We start from the raw sequence: 22,299 nt of genomic DNA on the forward strand, positions 1-22,299 counted from the left end.
TCCGTGCGGCCGGCCTGGCGTAGTTTGATTATGTTTTAGTGGGGGTTTTGTATGGGGTATTTTTAGAGCAGGCCTGTTATTTAATTTGATTTTAGACAGAAATTTGTGTATATTTATTGTGGTTTTTATTATCGCCTGTTCACCGCCCTGAGTCCCGTAAGGGAGATAGGGCGGTATATAAATTCAATAAATAAATAAAATAAATAAATACTATCCTAGTAGATTATATTTTGCATTAGTTTAATTTGTACATAAGAAGATTGATTACTTTATATTGTTACATTAAATAAAGGGAGACTTCATTTAAGGACACAAGAAGAGAGAGTCCTTGTTTAAGAGATATTTTTGCTTTTAAATCCAAATACGTAAACAATACTATTCGTAAAATTGAATATCGTAAAAATTCAATTCAATTGAAAACAATATTCAAAATTACATATCTGACTTGAGAAGAAAAAAAGTTTAAAAATTTATATTTTACATTTCACAGATAAAAATAAACATTAAAATAGTTATTATTAGATGAAACTTTTAATGTATCTGTTTTGGATTTTCTTTAATTGTTAAGAGAAACACAGGATAATCAGGTATCTTATTCAGTAGTGGAAATCAAATATGTGAACAACCGGTTCTCTGTGTGGACGCCGCTTCCGGAAGTCCATTCTGGGCCTGGGCAACAAAAAAATAGCTACCGGTTCTGACAAAGTGGTATGAACTGGCTGAATCCCACCACTGATCTTATTGCATTGTGTGAGATAATAAAGCATTACCTGTTCTTATTTATTTTTACCTATTACAATAATTTTAACAACTAAATTGCTGATCTTACTTACATGCAAGATACAATTCTAGATACTGTAGCTTCAAGTGGTCATTAAGTGACCAGTCATAAGTTGATGACTCTCTGTAGAATAGGAAGCATGCATTCATATTTAGGTCATTCAATATGATTTTTTGCCTGTAAATTATTTATACAATTTATATACTAACACATGTTTATATTAACAATAAATTATTACATTTGTATCTCAATTATATCCTTTTGTTCACTAATGTACACTATTTAGATTTCTTCCAACACGATTTAAAACAATACTTTTGTGCTGACTTTGCCACAGATACATTGCATTGCATTATTAAAGATATTACATTCTTGGATAGTTCTTCCTCACTTTTTCCCCTTCCTATTCAAGATATTTTTTTAAATAATGCATCTGCTTGTTAAGACATACAAACATTCCAAAACATTTGGAAGCATGAAGATGAATTTAAAAATTATTTCAAACATCATAATTGATTCCCCATTTCTCTGCTTGCCCTGACCTTATATCTGAAAATTATCTAGTTGCTCTTTATGTAATGATAAGTGGAATAACCATGGGAAACCGGGAGAAGAGACACAGCCTGCAGCAGGAATGCAGGCAGGGTAAGCATCTCAAAAGGAACTCTCCCAGATTTCTTAGGCTGTAAAAGGGACAGGTGGGGGACAAATGTACTTTCAGACTTGCAAGATTGGTGTCAGTCTTGCAAGCTAGACCAGACAGGAAACACGGCCAGCTGAGCAAATTTTACTTTATTGTAAGTTTACATTAACAAAATCTAATAACTGGAGAGGGTTCCTTCTGAGCTGCTTGCCTTTCCCTTATTCCTGGTGTGGATTAAATTGCCTTTTATCTGATTGTTCCCTTGGTTAGTCTCTTCTCACTATCTCCCAAGGTCATTCCCGTATACTATTACATTTTATACAGTAATTAGTTTTTAAATCTTTTAAATTTGTACTGAGCCATCTTGAGCATGCTGGAGATGGAAAAGTAGGACACAAATTAAAATAATAAAGAAATAATAAAAAAGTAAAAAACAAATCCTACCTTAAGCTATGTAATTTTAAAATGTTATTATCTTTTATATTTTATATTCTGAATAAATGTTTTTTTAAAAATCTGAATAAATCTATCAAAAATCATATATCAGCATAAACCAGGGGTAGGCAACCTTGGCTCTTTTATGACTCGTGGACTTCAACTCCCAGAATTCCTGAGCCAGCCATGCTAGCTCAGGAATTCTGGGAGTTGAAGTCCATGAGTCATAAAAGAGCCAAGGTTGCCTACCCCTGGTATAAACTTTCCAAATATTCTTTTGAAAGTCTCTCCAGAGGGAGTTGGGTTCCATTGCTATAAGTCTTGTTAGAATTTCATGCAACAAAAGTATTTTTCTAGGATTTTTTTGTAATATGGACCAACAAAAAGGCTATTCCAGAGCTAATGAAAGTATCAGTTAGTCACTTATAAATACGATAAGTTTGTGATTTACATCATTGCTGAACTGACAACTCCTGGTCATGAGTAAGTTCAGTGCTTAGTAGATATTGTAAGAATATTGTAGAATAATTAATTTGAAGCAAAATATAAGTTGGAATTCATTAAATGGTACAAAGAATATATTCTTTAACATATGAAATCAATGTTCACTAGGATGTTTTCATTTTATAGCAATATTAACAATTTTATGTACATTTTTGGAGAAAAGACAAGTTTAGAGATGTTTAAAATAATCATTGTGATTTTCTTTGTTTATGAACTTGTATTCCCTAAATTTAATACCCCAAATTTGATTACCTATTATTGTACCAATAATAATTCAATAGGACTTCATTTAATAATCTACTATGGAAATAATCTGAGTAGCCTAGAAAGATGAGACCCAGAATGAAAAGGATCAAGAAAGCTTACATTTTCAAATTAATATTGTGATTCACCATTGCCATTCTAAGTAATTTTATTCTTTGTTATTTCCAATGTCAAGTAGAAATTCACTCACTGTCTTCAAATAGATCTTAATCCTATTCTCTGAGTAATTTAGTTAAAAATTGTTGTCCTCAAGGAAGCAAAATTTGAAACCTATAAAAATCAGTTCAAAATCAGAACCTGGATTTGTGCATGTAAAAACAAACATTTCTCTGAGAAATATGGGAAACTGTAGTCAAAACATAAACTGAAGTTGTAGCCTTTCACAAGATCAAGACAAGATAGATCACAACCTGTAACGGTGTATCTTAGGGCTCCATGACTTCAGTTTGGAATTCGGAAGCTTGTATTTGCAGTAAATTAAAGAAAGCTGAACCCATCTAGAGAAAAAAAACAGCAAATCAAATTATCTTCTTTTTGCTTTTATGTTATATATGATGGACCCTCTTTTCATAAGTCATGCAGAATTTTACAAGTAGGCATATTAAATAATCTCTAAAGTTCCTGCATAATATAAGTAATATAACAAGACCCCTCCATTTATTATTATTTGTATGATGAACAACATGCTGTATTATTTCCCATATATAAATTTTAGCATATGTGAAAAAGATGTACAAATTTTTTATTCACAATATTAAGATAATAAGAAGAGAAATAAATGATAAAAACATAATATCATTGGAAAACTATTGCAGTTTACTTTTAAAATATTTTAAAATATTCCTTCAGTATATGCTAATCTTTAATATGCTGCACCTCTTGATGAGCATTTGTTAAAACAGAGCATTAAAAAAATACTTGGATATTATATTTCCAATTCAGAGCTGCAAAAATATCCAGCTAGTATTTTTCCACCCTCAGTTGTTTCATGCTGTTAATTGTGTTTTATATATATGAGGGTGAATATTAAAGATATATGAACCTCAGTTAGATTCAGATAAGCACCCAAAAATTACAAATCTTAATGCTCCATTTTCATAAATGCTCATTATGAAGCGATGCAGCATGTTATCAATTCATACATGCTGAAGGTTTTATAGTATCTAATTTAAAATTCCAACTATAAAATAAATCATTTTCTCATCTTATTTTCCTATATATTGGGTGCTTATCTGAACCTTAGCAAATCTGTGAATCTCTCAGCTTTTCCTTTCTTGGCCCTGACTTACTTTAACCTTCCTCAACTGTCAACTAGCATCTGAGACTTAGCCTGCATTATAAGCAACCAATCTTGCTATTGTAATCCAAACTGATATGATCATTACCAAGACTCTTTTTTAAACCCTCAAACATCTATGCAGTATATCAGTAGACCTGATTGGTCCTTTTAAAGATAGCTAAGACAGAAGCAGTAATGTAGACTGAAGCTCTTTAACACAGTCCTAAAGTTCAGAGGCAGGAAATAAAAGATAAATAGGAAAAACTACTAGATATCATCAAAGAGAAGTCAAGACATAATTTTAATTAATACAATAATTTTAGTTGAAACAGATTTCAAAAATGGATCTATAATCGTTTGACTATATAAAACTGACAACTTTTCCAAGAAATTGAAAGCATTAGCCAGAAGTAAATAATGCAAAAATCTAGGCTCTCCATACCACTTGTACAGGGAAAAGGCAATGTGACAATTTTTTCAAAGAGTGGGAGAAATATTGGCTTCAACTTTATTAATTACAGCTAACGTGAAATGTTGGTGCAGGTTGCTGCATTGACAATTTCCCTGTTAATTGGGTAACTGCTACAGGCCAAAGAGCCAGTAATCAGTAGAGTAGCAATATAAAATATATTTCTCAGATGCTCATTTGTCCTTGATCAGTGGAAAGAGTTTGTCTTTATGTTTCCTTCATCGTCTAGAACCATTTGGCCTTCCTTTATCTTAGATCCCTTCTAGAAATCCCTATTCCAGCGTCACAAGGTCCTCATAATTCTATAACACCACCGAAAATCTGGCCCAATAATCCAGATATCAGCACTGATTTCATCAAAGGAAATAATTTCACAATCAACTATGTTCATTTAAAAGGTATCAAGTAGGTTATAGGAAGAATGGAAGTTACAAAAATATGTCATTCCTTGTTCTATTTATGAAAATGATTCAGTAGTAGATTGGATACAACCCTGTGTTTATTTTAGAATACATCCATGTCTATCTACTAGATGCAAAATTTTGGATGCAAAATTCATAATGTTCTCAGTAGCCACTGAAGCAAGAAATATTGGCCAATAATATCATAACTGAACATCTTCAACTTCAGATGCTCTTTTGCTCTTTTAATTAAAACTATACAAAGCTGTTGTGTTCTAGATTTCTGTGCAGTCATTTCTCTTTTTCTAAATATTTGATTCATGTAGGACTCTATAAGAAAACTAAAATCCAGACACCAGGAATGCTTCTATCCACTCAAGTATAGAGAAATACGGAAATAGCCTTTGAAGAAAAGATATAGCAGTCATTACAAAAACATCAGCTTAGCCATGAAAGGAAAGAGGAAGTGAAGAAGAAATTCAAGTCTAACCTATCTTGATTCTCTTTGGTATATAAGGAAAGGAAAGGAAAACTAAGATTTTCAATAAACAATTCAACAATAAATTAAGTTATAGTAGTTCCTGTGGAGCCTATTTCCTGTCCTAGTCTACCTCAAATGGCTGACAACTATTCAGCAGTTTTCAGAATATTTTTACTCATGTTAATTATGTTTTCAGGACTAGCATGCATCTCCATTAATAGGCTTCATAATTTCCCTTTCTTAGGTGGCACTATTGTACTGATTTGGAATTTACAAACACTAACAAACACATATAAAATGCCTGACATTATAGATGGTTAAGGATTAGACCATATTTCTGATTTCACTATAAAAATATGTACGCTTACAAAAAATATACCTGGAGCTAAGAATAATATATAAAGATACACACGCACAACCTGCCAATGGCCTATGAAAAGTACTATAAAAGAATTGCAAAATAGAAATACCCAAACTCTGTTGCAACTTCAGTACTAATTGTAAAGAGTTTTACAGATAGTCAAAAGTACTATAACAAGTCAACCATATGCGTAAAGTACTTAGTTCTAAAAATACATTTCACATCTCAGCTTTAAGTTTGTAAATTTGAAGCAAGCAAAAACAAACACATTTGTTCTAAGCCTGGTCATTCTGAACCCAATTTTTCTTCCTTCCGTTAACACACTTCAATCTTATGAGATCTATAATCAGGATTCTGTGCCAACCTGAAAAAAGGATGCTGTTTAACCAACAGCACCTTGTGCAAAGTCAGAACAAGGTTCATCTGATTTAAAATGCAGCAGAATACTTTGTGCGTATGCAGGGCTTTTTTTCTCATAGAACGCCCAAAACGGAGTTCCGGCACCTTTTTTGGATGGAACCTTGTAGGGTAGGCAAGGTGTGTGAGTTCCGGCACCTTTTTTTTTTTTTTTTTAGAAAAAAAGCACTGTGCGTATGAAATCTGAAGTAATTCTTTCATTTTGTTTTTGAAGTGTGCACGCACAAGCCTAATGAATAACCTGATATAATATAACATAGATAGGCTACAGTTTTTTATTTTGATGTTTTGCTGCATTAATTGCATTCCTCAAGATATCATTTCAGTCTGTATTTTTTTAGAAATTTATAATCGGCAATATAGCAGTTATAGCAGCAGTGCTGAAAGTACTGGTTGGTCCTCAAATCCCTAAATCCTGCATCACTATCCAACAAACAGCAAAAAAAGAAAAAAGAAATCATGAATATTAACTATTCATGATTCAGATTAATCAGACATATTACAGGTAAATTACCTTATGTATTAAACTATTCTTCCTGGAGAAAAATTTAACTATGTGGTTGCTGAGAGACAAAAACAAAGTGATTTCCTGTGTTTCCCTGAAAATAACACCGACCCCAAAAATAAGCCCTAGATTGATTTTTGGGGTAGGCTTTATATAACCCCTACCCTGAAAATAAGCCCTACTTATTTGCTAAGACATGAGGTGACGTGAGGTGAGTGGAAGGGGGGAGCTTCCCCACGCGCCCCACACCCGCTTACTCTGCCACATGGCTCCTGCTGCTGCTGCCTCCACAAATTGCATCGTGCCGCCATTGCCGCCATCATGAGTTGTGTCCTGCTGCTATTGTCACCACTCCAAGGTGCAACCTGTCGCCATTGCCACCGCAAGATGCATCCTGTTGCTGTTGCCGGTGCTGTGAGGCACATTGCACTGCTGCAAGGTGCGTCCCATTGCTGCTCCTGCAGCAACAGCAGCAAGACATGTCTCGCTGCAGCAGCAGCAACAGCAGCAGGACATGCCTCGCGGCGGCAGCAACAGCAACAGGACACACCTTGCAGCAGCGGCAGCAATGGCAGGACGCACTTGTGGCGTTGGCAATGACGGCGGGATGTGCCTTGCGGCGGCAACTATAACAACAGGACATGCCTCATGGTGGCAGGGCATGCCTTGCGGCGGGTGGCAATGACAGCAGGATGCGCCTTGTGGCAGCAGCTACAACACAATGGGCCTGAGGAGCCCTGAGGCACGGTAAGCCGATGCAGGGCACGTAGGGCAGCTCCTGGAAAAAAATAAGACATCCCCCGAAAATAAGACCGAATACCTCTTTTGGAAGCAAATAAATAAATATAAGACCGGGTCTTATTTTCGGGGAAACACGGTATGTAATTGATCAACTGTTTTCTATGACGTTTTCATAGATAAAAGTAAGATCTATACAGCGATTTTACAAGAAGTGAAGTTCTAGTTACTCTCAAAAATTATGCTTAACTAACACAATCCCTGGCAAGTTATATGATACAGTATTTTTTATTTCTAGATGTCTGAAATAAACTGGGTATGTGATTCATTTGACTCAATTCATAATTCTTTTATTTAAGAATTCATATGCTTGTAGAAATCATTTTGTATAGTTAAAATAGAAGCTGAAGCAATAAGCATAAAAAAAGAAGAAGCAGTAGGTAAATATTCAGTTTAAACGTTCATCAACATCTTCTAGTATACTGAAAGGGCTTATTTGTTTTAATTGCATCAGATAAATAATAAAGATTTTGTCTGGGACTAAAAAACAAAAAAGTTGAAACCAGGAATGCCTTCTCAAGGAAGATTGCATAGCTGAGAAGATACTCTGTTATAGATATAAGCAATATTGCAGATGGAGACATGACATTTAAATGGGGCAATTAATCTATGGCCTTAATTTGTGGGTAGGAAGACACTGTTTTTTATACCTAGATACCAAGTCATTTAAATGTTAACATATGCAATTTGCATTGGGCATATAAATGAATAAACAGCTACTAAATCCTTTCAAGATGAGCAAGATATGTTATGAGGGAGCTGTTCCCATGTAAATTCTAGCCATTGTGTTTTGTGCTGATACTTCCCAATTCATTTTAAAAAAACAGTATGTCATTCGAAATAATGAATAATGTCAAAACATGAAGAACTCCAGGAACTGACAACTAACCTCCATCCTAAGTATCACTTATACCTTTCAGATAGGTGGACAGAAAACTTGGAATAGAAACATAGAAAACAATAGCTGGGGGGAAAAAAGGCATTGGTCCTTGTCATACAAAACTCTGCAGAAAAAGAATATAATGTTTTCTATCCAACTGTAGGGAAACTTGGAAGAAGGTAGCTATGTCAGCCTACAAATATCCAATCAAGACAAGTCACCATTCTAATGTAAGTTGTTTTTGTACCAATATCAGTTAAGAATTATCTTTTTAATCTCTTATTAGTTTAAAATTAGTTAAGAAGGGAAGGTGGTATAGAATTCAGAGCCAAGATAGCACAATACTTAACAGTGTCAATCTAGAACCTGGGAAATCTAGTTTAGATCACAAACTATGCGTATCACTGGGTAAGCCTGTACAGCTATGAATTTTGAAATCTTACTTATCTCACAAAATTGTTGCAAAGATAAAATCAGATAAATGCACTATTTGAGAACTTAATGAAAAGTCTGAGTTTATTTCTCAAAGATAATATGTACACTGCTGATTTTTCAATGTCAAGCATACCTCAAAGTCAAATGACTGCACCTTTCTATTATTAAATATACCTAAAATGGGATAACTAAGCAAAAAAAGTTTATGAAAGTATGTTGACCTCAAGAGGAGAAAAACAGAAACAGAAGTAAGTAAAACAAGAAACTTAAATAGAAACAATACAGGCTTTTTGTTGAAAAAATCAAGAACTAACAGTTAGTCAGCCAACCACAAAAACTTTTTAAACTATTGCTATATGAATTGCCAAAATTCATCCCAAGAATAATATTGTACTTATCACCCTCGGGATATTAAAAATGAATTCCTTTTGTACTGTGGTTCTAAAAGAAGTGATTATTGCAAATGATTAGGTAAATTATTATATGTAGTTTTTAGACCCGACAAAACACTATCATTCAAAAAATATTTTATTTAAAAAGTATATAAAATAATATGTAACTTGGCAACAAATCTACCAAATACCATTTTAATACCATTTTCATATTTAAACCCTACTGGTGACAGAATCATTGTAAGTGATGCTTTAGCTTATAAAAACCACTAAATGCTATTTCAAGCTGTTCTTAAGTATTAGTAAAATAACTAAAAGTTTATTTTGTGTTAATGATTTTTTTATAACCTTACTATATTTGGATGTTGGTTTTTAAGGCATGTGGAAGCCCCCCAGAATGGCATTTTCAAAATAAATAAACAATTATTTTATTAAAGAATACAAGGGATGGAATATATTCACAACCCAACTCAATTATAATAATGTAATAATGAGTTTAATAAACTCATTATTGCAGTGGTTAACAGTAATAATGGTAATTGTCATAATCACTAATAATGCCATGAGAGAAAGCAAAAAAGTATAATACATAACATAATTAAAATTGTTTACTATACAAAATCATTTCATATTAAAGAAAAATGTATCCTGAGGTTTGTACTTAAACATATTATAACTTTGTCATTAGCAGCATTTCTACAGGTAACTGTTCTGAGTTAGCTAAATTTCTAAGATCATCCAACTGATTTTGAGGAAAAATGCTCAGTTCAAACATTTAGGTATAAAATACATACAAACAACTCAAGCAAAAGATGCAGCATAAAAATTGATGTTCCTTATTTGAAACAATAATACAATCAAATTACTAGTAGAAAACTATGAACACTTATATGTTAATAAACTTTTATGTCAGGATGAAATATATGTGACTACTTTGGACAGTTACGGTAATATAGTATAAGGATTTAGAGCTCTTACCCCGTATTTACACTGGCGTGATGCAGCTCCATATTGGAAGCGACATTGTTCATCAGCATCATACACCTGACCTGGGGCCACCACAGGATAAAGAAAATCACGCTTCGGAGGTTCATTATCAAGGCAAGTACCACGGCCTGAACTGTCCAACAAAAAAAATCAGGAATACTATTCTTTAGTAAAAAGGTGAAAGATTTATATGATCTGAAGACAAATCCTAACTACATTTACAGCTATGTAAATACACGTATATTATAGAAAATAGAAATGCTTTCCTATTATGGATCATTACTGCATAACTTCTCATTTGCAAAATATTTATAAAAATGCTATTTTGTGTACCCCTCAAGAATGTCATTGTATATCAATGATTAGGAGTTCACCGAATTTTCTTTTTGTAGATAACATCAGGTAAAATTACTTTGCTGAAGACCATCAGTGAATTCATGATCAAGCATTGAACCCCTACCTTAAATTCCATATTTCCTCCAAACTTTATGCAGCCTAAGAAAAGACAGTTTTAAAAATTCATTTATAAGTACAGATTAATACTTCTTAAATACTTTCAGCGTTAACATTACTTTTGTGGACATTTCTTGAATAACTTCAGAAAGTATGTGTATTTATAGTAGCTACAGTAATTAGGTAAAAGAACTCAGCATATATCAAACTTATCTCAATAGATGATTGACATAATTCTTTTTTATTAGGTCTAGATCTAGTTAAATAAAGGTTTATTTTATGAACTTAAATTTTAAAGACCATTTTAAGCACAAATAAGACAAAACACATATACAAACAAATCTTTTTGAAGAATGCAGAGATCTTCCTACATAAGAATAACTAAGTCAGAAAACTATTTCATTTGAGGCTCAAAACTAAACCCTTAAAAAAAAACATTTCACTCATATATTTATGCAGACACATCTTGGGGCCACAAGTCAAATACATGTAATGTACGAAGTAATTAAAGAAAGTTCTGAATGATTGTCAATCATCCATCTGACCCCAAAATCTTGCCATAACAACATGAATGGAAATAAGAATAGTTTTCAATCTATAAATTATTTATAACAGAAATGAATAATAAACGAAATGAACCGTTAAAATTAGTTCCTCAAGCAATTGAACATTTGGAGGCCTTAGTGGTCTCTGAGCTTGGTTGTTTGCTTGTGGATGTCTCATTACCCGACTAGGTAACATAAGATGTTGGGTAATGTGATATCTGCAAGCAAATAACCAAGTTAGAGAACAACCTATTGAACTATTAAATATTCTCTTCTATTGGAATATAACATTTCTACAATAATTCTTTCAGGTGACATTTATTTAACTGCAAAGGGTGAAAAAGAAGTAGTGATAAACCAGGTTCAGGTACACAAATAACATATTACTCAACTAACCAGGGATCTGATATAATAATCTACTTTTGAGTTACAGAAATTGGAGCCAGGGAATATTTTGTTAAGTAGCAAGACTGAATGAAACTAATGGTGTTCCACATCCATTAGGATTTTTTTTTTACAGTAAGATAAGTTACAGCAAGTAGGGGAAAGTTACATTTTGTTGTCGTTATTATTAAGAATCTTAAATTCCTAGTGATCTATAAAAAAGGATCTAAAAATAGATATAAATTTATCTTTTAATTAATGTATATTAACTAACAGAAGGGCAAAACATACCTAGACATCAATTTTTATTTTTATTTTAAAAAAATGAGTTCCTGGGTGTTCTTTTCTGTTTTTCTTACTAAGGTTATCTCCTTTGCTTTTTTTCTTCCTCTAATCCTCCAATTTTGACTACTGCCAGGCTTACTCTTCATCAACCGCCCCAGTATGTTTTCTTCAGCTCTATTTCATCCTTTCCTGTCTACCCTGCCTCCTTCACCTTTCTCCTCCTTCTGTTCTCTTTTATTACCAATAATAAATGTTTAAGGAAAAAAATGTGTGTTTTTTTAAAGCCCATGATGTAATTTGGGCTTCTTATCCCAAAGTATATAACACCTTTTCTATTCTTTAAATAAATTCAATTCTGTCTCCCAAATCAATGCTTAATTAGAAATATTTTTTACTAAAATTTTCTCCAAGCACATCCTTTCTCAAACATCACAGAAGAAGTAGAGACTTTTGCTCTGGCCAAATCATCACCATCATCATCATCTACAATGCTAAAGTCAAATGTCATTTAATCATATGAATGAAGTAAACATGTTAAATAAAAAGGCAAACAAGTCTTTCATAACATGACATATGAGGTCTATATATAATGAGGGCAGAATAAGGGAACAATGATATCCAAGACCTGAAGGTGGAGTTCTTGCATAATGATGGGCAGCACTGTCAGTGTTAACACTTAATATGTTCATCCTAAATGATATCTGGTAGTGATTCCTGTTTTCTACTCCATTCTATTTTCTGATTCTGTACAGCAAAATAGTACGAGCAAATCTGACAGTGCTGATCATCCACTCTGCATACTTTTCTGGATTGGGGCTTATGACTACACATTCTCTAGCATTGTTATTCACACTAGCAAGGTATAAATATGGGTGAATCCCCCCACACAGAATTTATAATTGCCTTGAAATAATACTTACTCTAAAAAACTGGTGATATAATCCCTACTGCAGGTTGACCACGAAAAGGGGTTGGTGTTTGCTGTAATGTGAGCTGCCATAAGTTTTGCTGCTTCATGACCTTTGGTTCCACAAGAATTTCCAATTCCATCATGGTTCATACCAAAACTATCAGAAAGAATAAGGAGAGAAGAGAAACTATTGTTTTTATATGAAACAGCAAATGTAACAATACAATATAAAATTTCATATCAACTGAATACTGAAAAATGTTCTGAGGGAATGAGGTACATAAAGGGATATATATATAAGTTACATATGAGAGTTATTAACACAAAATTATTAGCATGTCTACATAGTTCATTTCACTGTACATGTTTCACCATATTGACAGCATAATCCTATCTGATTTCATGCCAACAAAGATTACCATTTTATAATCTTTACATAAGGGCAAAATAAATAAAAAAATATAAAGCGGTTAAAAGAAGATTTTCAAAAAAACCTAGATAATATTTCATATTAATTGAAACAATATATATCATTTTAAATTATTCAGAAGTGCCTTTTTTAAAATAGAAGAATAGTCTCCTCCACTAGAAAAGGTAGCAGGAAAATACTCATTGATTCTAACAAAAATGTATGTATGTATTTTTTACTGCTATTTGCTGTATGAAGGGCAATTTTTCTTTTTCAAGATTGCATTCCCAGACATAACAGTCCCAAATGCATATTGGCTTCCAAAACACTTGACTTTAACTTTTTAATAGAAGCAAAACTGGCAGTGTATTGAATGTCATATGTATTATTTGATCGCTTCTTTTGTTTCAGATGCATTGAAGTAAATTGGACTACAGCAGTAACTCAAGAATGTCTTCCTTTTACAATTTGTCATCTTGTTCTAATATTTGAGATACTTTAACACAGTCATTAATCATCAGGTTACAAATATTTCTTCTAGATGTTATTCCACTCTCATAAGTGTTATTAAAAATTGGCTGAATTTAAACTTCCTAGAAAACAATGGTTTTGTAACAGAAACCATAGTTAAATCCTTTCCTTCTACTATGTTTTCTTGCTGAACACTTGGTTTTAAACAACAGAAAGCAAATGGAAATATGACTTTTCTAATTCTCCTTGTCAGCTTTTACTTCCACTGCCCATAGTCTCTTCATGGGCTTTTTGGCAAAACTGTGATTTGAGCTTATTGTTTTGCAGTAGTTCTGGTCTTTGGAATAGATGCCATTAGTATGCTGAGGACACCAAATCTAGGGCTCTCTGCCTTCTAATGTCAAGGCAATCAGTACTCTTGAATATCAATATCAATAATGGGCTGGGTAAGATATAACAAATCCAATTACTTCTGCAATTAAGGTAAAGCTTGATCTGGATGGTGGCCCTCCCACAGGAAGATGTACTTTGCAATTGGAAGAGCACTTTTTCACCAGCTATCACTGGATTTACAGATGGCAGCTGTGGTAAGGAGCATATCTGAGCTATTATGGACTGGTCAGACTTAGTGGCAATTATTCATGTCTTGATCACAATCTTCTCAGCTACCCCACTATGCTTTATGCATTTTCAACAATGTCTACAAATTGTAATTGGTGAAAAATGCAGCAGAAGACAGCTGACTGATGTAAGATGGAAGTCCCATGATACTTTCATTAAAATAACTGCACTGGCTAGCAATTGCTTAATGGGCACAGTTAAAAGGATTGCAGTTAGTCTTATGAGTCTAAATGACTTAAAGCCTAATTATCTGTGGGACTGCATCTTCATTTATGAAAATGCTCTGGAACTTAGATCAATAGGATTGTCCATTCTGTTAGAAGCTTGATCATTATATATATATGAGAAAGGATCTTATTCTTTGGATCTCTTTAGTAATGGGATATGCTCCCTAAAGAGTTATGTTTGGCTCTTAGATATGTAATAAAATGTATGTCTTTCACCAAATTTCTAATTGTTGGTTATTTTAATTTTAACTGTACTATTTTATTATTTTTGGGGTATGTTTTATATAAGCTATCAAGAATGTTGGAATAAACAGAAATATGGGACATAAATGCATTAAATAAAGATCCTCCATATATCCAAATAAATCCTTTCTCCAGGCATAAAATACATACATACATACATACATACATACATACATACATACATACATACATACATGTACAGGAGAAAAAATAGAGACTAACATGTATCTCTGTGCTAGATTATCTGATTGGAAATAATTCCAAACAATTGGTTTTCATTGTCACACTGCTATATAACTCCCACCCTTTCCATTTTCCTTGTCTTGGTTTGCTGTTGTTGCCCATTAGAATAATACATTAATTCTAACCTTCTGATGTTGCCCCCTTAGAATAATACATTAATTCCAACCTTCAACATATCTGAACAGGGAACAAGTATTCTGCTCCATAATGATGCATGGAAAATGTGCACAATGAAGATTTCCATTTGAAATCCCCCATTCCCACTCTTTATTCATCGTTCCATGTACATCTGCATATTTATTGCTTTTCTGCACCAACCTATGTTCCCTTATGTCAGAACTGAAAGGATGTAGAATTGGAATTGAACTTTGTTCTCAATACCAGATATTCAAGTCTTGCTTTGCACTTTTTGAGATGAATTATCAGTATAGAAGAGAAATTATAAAAAATACTATTTCATTCATTATACCTCCTTATCCCAGTTCTTTTAAGAAATATTTACACTGTATGTCAAATTACTGTAATAAATAAAGATCTAAAATAAAATGCATAACAAAATTTGAGACATCTAGCATATAATTCCCTGAAGCAGTTTGCAATGACTCTTGAAATCTGTTCAGTTTCATCATCTAAAAGATGGTAACATAATCTTAAATATGTCTAGTTTTGTAAAATGAAGGAAAGACATGATAGAGATTTATTGGATTTATCAAAATAGTGAGGAAAGAGAAATGGAGATAAAGATTTCTAATATATTAAAATCACAGAAAAAAGAACTGAATACTCTAGATGAATTTCAACTGTGTAATTTCTACATGTATAATTAATTCTGCTAAATTCAATGGCACTTATTGCTCTCTAAATATGTATTGAAATGTAACTGTTGTTTTGCCCTTAGTATCAAATGTAACAATAGAATAGTAAGCTGCTAAGAATGGTGACTTGTTTCTATTTGAAGAAACAGTTCATTATGCCAAGATGACTTCTAAAGTGTAAAAAATTAATGCCACAAAATTTGGCTTCAGTTGACTTTTCTTCCTAAACATTACTTAAAATTAAACTATCATTGCTGATTTAAAAACTGCAAGAATTCTCTTTATTTTATTTCCTGTGTAGTTAACAAGATGTATGTTTTATGTATGGCAACATACATATTTCTTAAAAGCCATTGCTTCTTTGTTCCTGAATTCTAAGTGTTAGCAAAATGTCAGCATGAAATACTAGCAACTGAATAAATCTGGCTCCCATCCCCATTTCTGGACTGAATCAAAATGAACTTCCAACAGGAATTCTCAAACTATGGATCATGCCCTCTCGGATTAAGCATCTGGTACAAACATGATGACGAAGATAATGACAAAATGATTGTCACTTTGCAGTTGCATTATTTGCACATGGGTTCCATCTTGGATTAGATAAGTGTATCACATGGTTAAGGTCACTCTGTTACAGGACACATTTCGACATCCCCTACACATTAGCTCATTGGTAATATGACAATGCTAGCAGGAAGTTTCAAGTGAATTAAAACATCTAATCAGGTTTATGCAGATCAAAGGTGAGTACTATCAAAACTTCGTCTAAGCTCTGTTCATTTTCACTGTGCATGTCTACAATAAATAGAGGGCATCAACGTTTAAAAATTTCTATGATATTTAGATTAAATTTTATTATAAGTGGTCTATTTATCATTAACTATAGTTTCATTCATTTTAGGAGATCCTGATATTGCAATAGTGAGGACCAACAGTGAAAATAATCAATTAAAAATAATATGATTAAATCATGTAAATTAAATATGGTTAAAGCAGCTTTCAATGTGTTTCCAATTGAAACATTGTTATAAGTAGTACTATATAATCTGATTCTGAAATGAAAAGGTAAGCAACCATTTTTGAGTTCGGTCTCAAAATATATATTCTGAACTGTACTGTTGTTACAGCATAGTTGTACAATGGTTGCATAGTATTTCTCCATGCTTATATGATTTATTTTGTGCTATTTTAGCAATACACTGTAACAGTGATTTTATGCTAAAGTGATACAACTAGGAGCAATTTCACATTAATGATATATATGTGCTGCAGTAATAACTCTTTCAAGATCATATGATTGATTAAATCAAACAACAACAAAACAAATAAATAGATTACAGAAAAGGCAGCCAAGATAAGAGGGCAAATTAAGATAATTAAACGTATTAAAAGTTTAAAAATATACGCACTTGTGACCAATCTCATGGGCTATGGTAAAAGCAGAGCCAAGGCCAATGTCTTCATTAATACTACAGCTCCTTTCAGGCTCACACATTCCAGCAACAGAGGCCAAGCCTGAACAAACAAAAGGAGACACAAAGGGTCATGCCAACGTGTTTCAGTCTTAAAAGCTTTAGTTATAAATGCCTGGATTCTTTTTAATAACCTCCATGCCTAAAAGCAGCAGTTGGCAAAAGGTTAACTTTGTAGCCCTTGCAAAATCACTGGGGGGAACTTCACTTCGCAGGCTAGACATTAATATTTTTTGAACTGCAGTCATTGCTGGAAAATGTCTAGACTAGGGGTTAGATTTATAAATTTTGCTTCTGGTAACTTGGGACCACCTAGTAACTTGAGCCAGGAGAGGGAATTCAAGCAAGCATTTCTATTTTAACATTTTTGAGGTTGCAGAAAGCAAAATGTGTCCACGTTACTTTTCCAAACAGAATGGTTTTAAGTTTAGTGGGTTCATAAAACATACAAGTAACATTTTAGCTACCCCCAAATCCCCAAGTGGTATATTCTAGAGAAATTTTATGAGAGAAAAATAACCCTCAGTACATCAATTGCAGAGAAAGAAACATTAATTTGTATTCACTATCATGTTTTTCTTTTATTACAGCATGAAACATGTACCTTAAAAAATCTAAAATGAATTAAAAGCTTCAGACATTTACATATGGAGTATTGTACATGATATACTTTAATGCAGGACTAATCAATTATCGCTACTGATAATGGATCTGCTACAGTCTTAGTGATATATTTCTCAGAGTACTGTATGCTTATCTGGAAAAAACATTAATGTACATCCCTAAGGATTATATGTGTGCTGCAAAAATATTGTTACAGGATACTATAAAAAGAATACTTTTAGAACTCAAAGCAATATGTTTGTAAAGAAAAAAAGAAATAAAAATAATATTAGATTCCTCTTTTCTATAGGAATAAATTGCAAGTATTTCATGGTTTCACCCTAACTTTATACCTTTTCTGCCTTCAAGGCAGATTATTATAATTCAGGATTCCAACTGGTCTCTCCAGATGTTCTGCACTATCTCTCCTATCTGCTTCAACTAGCATGATCAGTTATGGAAGCTATGTTATATAAAATACCAGGAAATACCTAGTCTGAGAATAACTGGTATAAAACAAGTTAAAAATATTTTTATCTCAACCATGCATATATCATCTCTGTTAGTCATTTCTTACCCCTTAGTTCCTTTGGTTATAATTACAGTATGCAAAAAGCTGTTAACTGGATTCATGTATAGCATTATTATCTGTAACTGACCTAATTCTGTGTGTTTTTAAGAATTTTATATGTATAGATGATTTCTATTAGCTTCCCAGCAATTAGATATGGACAAGAGATAAAGATAATCTGATGTTTTATCTTCAAGTATATGTTTAGATTACATAACAGTCACTGGCTCCAGACTAGGGCAAAATAAAAGTACGGTAATCAAAACAAGCTTTGCTAAAGTAGATGGAAATTATTTTTAACCAACTGTAATTTCTGATAGAAAAAGGTTACAATCATGTTTTCCTTCCAGTAATTTTAAAGATAACAACATAACGATAGCATTCAATTTTCTAAATTCTACCCATTGTGACAAAAGTATGTATTGATGCCTTTTTCTTCTATAGTACAAATAATATTGTTAACACTTTTAAAATATAATGAACACAATTCACATTTATAGCTGAGGACTGGAATAATTCCTATAATCATGCTTAAAAAAAACCCAACAAACCCAACAAATGATCAGTTTTAAACCACTTTATCCAGACTATTGTTTTATGTTTCCTTTTAGGTCTATCTATTTTTTTTCTCTGTTCAGGCTGCTCCGCAAAGTTCTGAACTTTGTCACTGTAATTGTAATTCTATTTCTTTCCTCTTTTTGCTTTATGTACCTTTTTCTTGGGACTCTGATTTTTTTTTCTCTTGGAATATGTAGCTTTTTTATCACAGAGGGACATCTTTGGCAATTAGGAGTCTGTAATTCCTGTACAATGCCATGGAAACGTTTCCAACTCTAGGTGGTGATCCTGTCTAATTCCCAGACCATTATTTATGCAGTCTTATGCCACTGTTTTCCATAGTACAGAAACTCCAGAAGTCATAAAATACATGGAATAGGTTTTTTAAAACCCCATTATGTACTTTTTTTTAAACTACACTAAGGGTTGGGTTCTACTAAATGCTGCTACAGTATGGAGAAAGTGCAGTAAGTCTCCTGAATTAACGTTGCTATAAAGGCATGTGGGAGATGTCATCGTAGCTGGCAGATATAATTAGAGCAGAAAAGCTATGTAAAAACTTTTCTTGATTCTTGGTTTGAGCAATTGAGTTATATGTAGAAATTAGGCAGGGAAGATGTAGAATTCAATGCATCGAGATTCAGTATCTTCTAAAGTCAATGCAGTCCTATGCTGCATCAATAGGGGGATAGTATCAAGATCAAGGGAACTGATAGCACCACTCTGTACTGCACTGTTGTAGCTGTATTTGGAATACTGCATTCAGTTCTGGTCATACCAATACCAAAAAGATGCTGAGGCCTCAGAAAGAGTGTAGAGCAGAGCAAACTGTCAGGCAAAAGCAAACAGAACCACTCATAAAGAATCTCAACAGTAGCTTATTGCTAGTCAACTAGGTTACAAGAATCTTGCCAGACTAATTCCATTCCTTTGGGAATGGCAAGTTAAGGCTTCAAGGATTCTGGGGAGGTTTGATCTGTACCACTTACCGCAGTGCAATGACTCTAAACCTGGCCCCCTCTTGACCTCTTCCCCCAGTCTAATTGGAGATTCCACCATAGCAACAAAGGTAAGAAGTCTGGAAGCTAAATCCTATGAAGAATGGCTAAAGGAACTAGATATGTTTAGCTTAATAAAGTGAAGACTGAGGGAGACATGATGGGAGACATGATAGCAATCGTCCGATACTTGAAGGGTTGCCACTGGCATGAGGATGTTGTTTCATTCTCCATAACACCTGCTGGTAAGACAAGAAGCAATGTGTAGAAGCTTGTCAGAAGGAGCTCCAACTTGAAAATAAGGAGGAATTTCCTGATAGTGAAAACTATTAAGCAGTGGAAGAGCTTGTTTTCTGAAGTTTTGGATGCTCCATTGCTGGGGATTTTCAAAAAAAGATTGGACAACCATTTGTCCAAGATGGGAGGTGATGATTCCTGCTTTGGGCAGAGAATTGGATTAGAAGACTACCAAGCACTTTTCCAGTCCTATGATTCTATACAAGTACACTCAGGAAGCTGACCTAGTGACCTGCAAAACAGGTATCATGTGCGTCCTCTGGACTCCAAAACAAAGGGCTTGAGATATATTTTTGAACTTTTGTATTATCAGGAAGGAGGGATATGTTGCTTTTAGATGAGAGCCAGTAAACCCTAATAGTTTGTAAGAAAGAGGAATAAAACATAGAAGAAGAATTAAGTAGAAAAATTTTACACACAAACAAGAGGAGACATTTGTGTTTCTGACATTAAAGAAAAAACACCAATCCTCTTTTCAGGTGAGGAACAGGACAGGAAGATACTTAGGCTCAAATGGATAGGAATGACTTAGCAGCAACTCAAAAGGAAGGCATATGCTGGTGTAAAGACAAACAAAACAATTAGACTACCTATTTCATTTCAAGAGCTGTTGGAATTCCAAAAGCATATATTCATGATGTGACAGACAAAATACTGACACTCATCAACTCAGTTATATTCACCTGCTTAGGATTGAAATTATATCTAATAAAAAAGCATTGGATAAATTTAGGACTGAAAACAGGTGTTATTGTTGTAGTACACTAAAGCAGAGGTCCCCAACCTTTTGGGCACCAGGGACCGGTTACATGGAGAGAAGTTTTTCCGTGGATCGGAGGGGGCGTGGTTTTGTGTGCTGCCTGCATCTCGCAGATGGGGTTTGCTTGTTTGTGCGGACGGCTGCTGGCATGCCAAGGCCCAGTACTGGTCCACAGACCAGGGGTTGGGGGCCCCTGCACTAAAGGCTATCCAGCCAGAAGTTCAGTAATACAGAATTTCTCATAACTTGTTATTGAATGGAAAACAAACTTTGCTGATAAAGGAATATCCAATTAATTATTCCCTTGTTTGTATTGTTTTGTCCAAGTCAAGATTTTATACGTGACCTGGATAAAATAATAAACAGAATGCTCATCAAAACTAGATAACATGAGAGGAATCAAAATTCACTTAACAATTTTGGATCAAGATAATAGCATGAAATTCAATAGCATGAGAAAATGTGAACTTTATATGAAAAATATCAGATGCAAACACAAAATGAGGCAAGTTGGCTAGACAGCAGTATTATGCAACATTTAATGTCTTAATGGATTGCAAAGAATTATAAGAAGCCCTTAAAATAGATAAAGAAATCTACACTAGCAGAAATAATGTGGCATTATGAAATGAAAAGCAAATGTAATACAAAACAAGTGAACTGTGCATGGAGACCTGAGACATTCACACATGTTCTGTTAAGTAACACCTTTTAGTCAGTAATAAAAGTGACCTGTATTATAGTTCTATATACTTAGCTAAATCCTATTAAATTCAATAGGATTTCTCTATAGATTTGGGTTATTTTTCTGCTGGCTTTTAAAAGTAATAAACATATCTATTTATCTGTATAAGTTTACATTGTACAATATTTTACAAGAAAATGCTATAATTATAAATCAGTGCATGAACAGCTACTATAATGAAATAGAACAATAAATGAAGAAAAACTGATAAAGCTGATATAGTAAATGCTACTGCCAAAAATTACACATATGCATGGTTCTTGAAATCCAATTCTTGAAATATCAAGCTAGTCAATATTAGTAATAGTATAAGATCTACTACTCTCATCTTTCATATACAGAATATAGTGGCTTTATAAAGATACCAAACTACCTCATGTTAGCTAGGGTAGATACCATTCCAAATAATGATTTAACAATATATGCATACATAAAACTTTGCCCTCTCTCTTATCAGTGCAAAGAAAGCAGAATAATAAAGGTGTAATGCTAAACAGTTCATTTATTTAATGTTGTATATATTTTATAGTTTTCCTTTAAGTCTGCTAATAGTTGGTTTAAATAATAGTAAATGACGAAATAAATGAAGAATTCATCCTGCCTGCTCTAATGAAGTATAGTTTAATTTATTCCTAGGTTCATCACAGTGGGATTTAA

The 22,299-nt window shown here is 33.3% G+C and overlaps 1 protein-coding gene across 1 annotated transcript in view; it reads right to left on the minus strand.

Annotated features, from left to right (window-relative positions):
- Positions 1-22,299, minus strand: part of ADAMTS6 (ADAM metallopeptidase with thrombospondin type 1 motif 6) — a 94,185-nt gene that overhangs the window by 42,303 nt on the left and 29,583 nt on the right. The window contains exons 8-10 of the mRNA XM_015812664.1: positions 17,048-17,153; positions 12,620-12,766; positions 10,024-10,165 (exon numbers count right to left, since the gene is read on the minus strand). Of these exons, the coding sequence (XP_015668150.1) occupies positions 10,024-10,165; positions 12,620-12,766; positions 17,048-17,153 (395 nt within the window). The remainder of the gene's footprint in view (positions 1-10,023; positions 10,166-12,619; positions 12,767-17,047; positions 17,154-22,299) is intronic.

The sequence above is a fragment of the Protobothrops mucrosquamatus genome, unplaced genomic scaffold, assembly GCF_001527695.2.
Source record: "Protobothrops mucrosquamatus isolate PMUCROS unplaced genomic scaffold, P.Mucros_1.0 scaffold104, whole genome shotgun sequence".
Classification (NCBI taxonomy): domain Eukaryota; kingdom Metazoa; phylum Chordata; class Lepidosauria; order Squamata; family Viperidae; genus Protobothrops; species Protobothrops mucrosquamatus.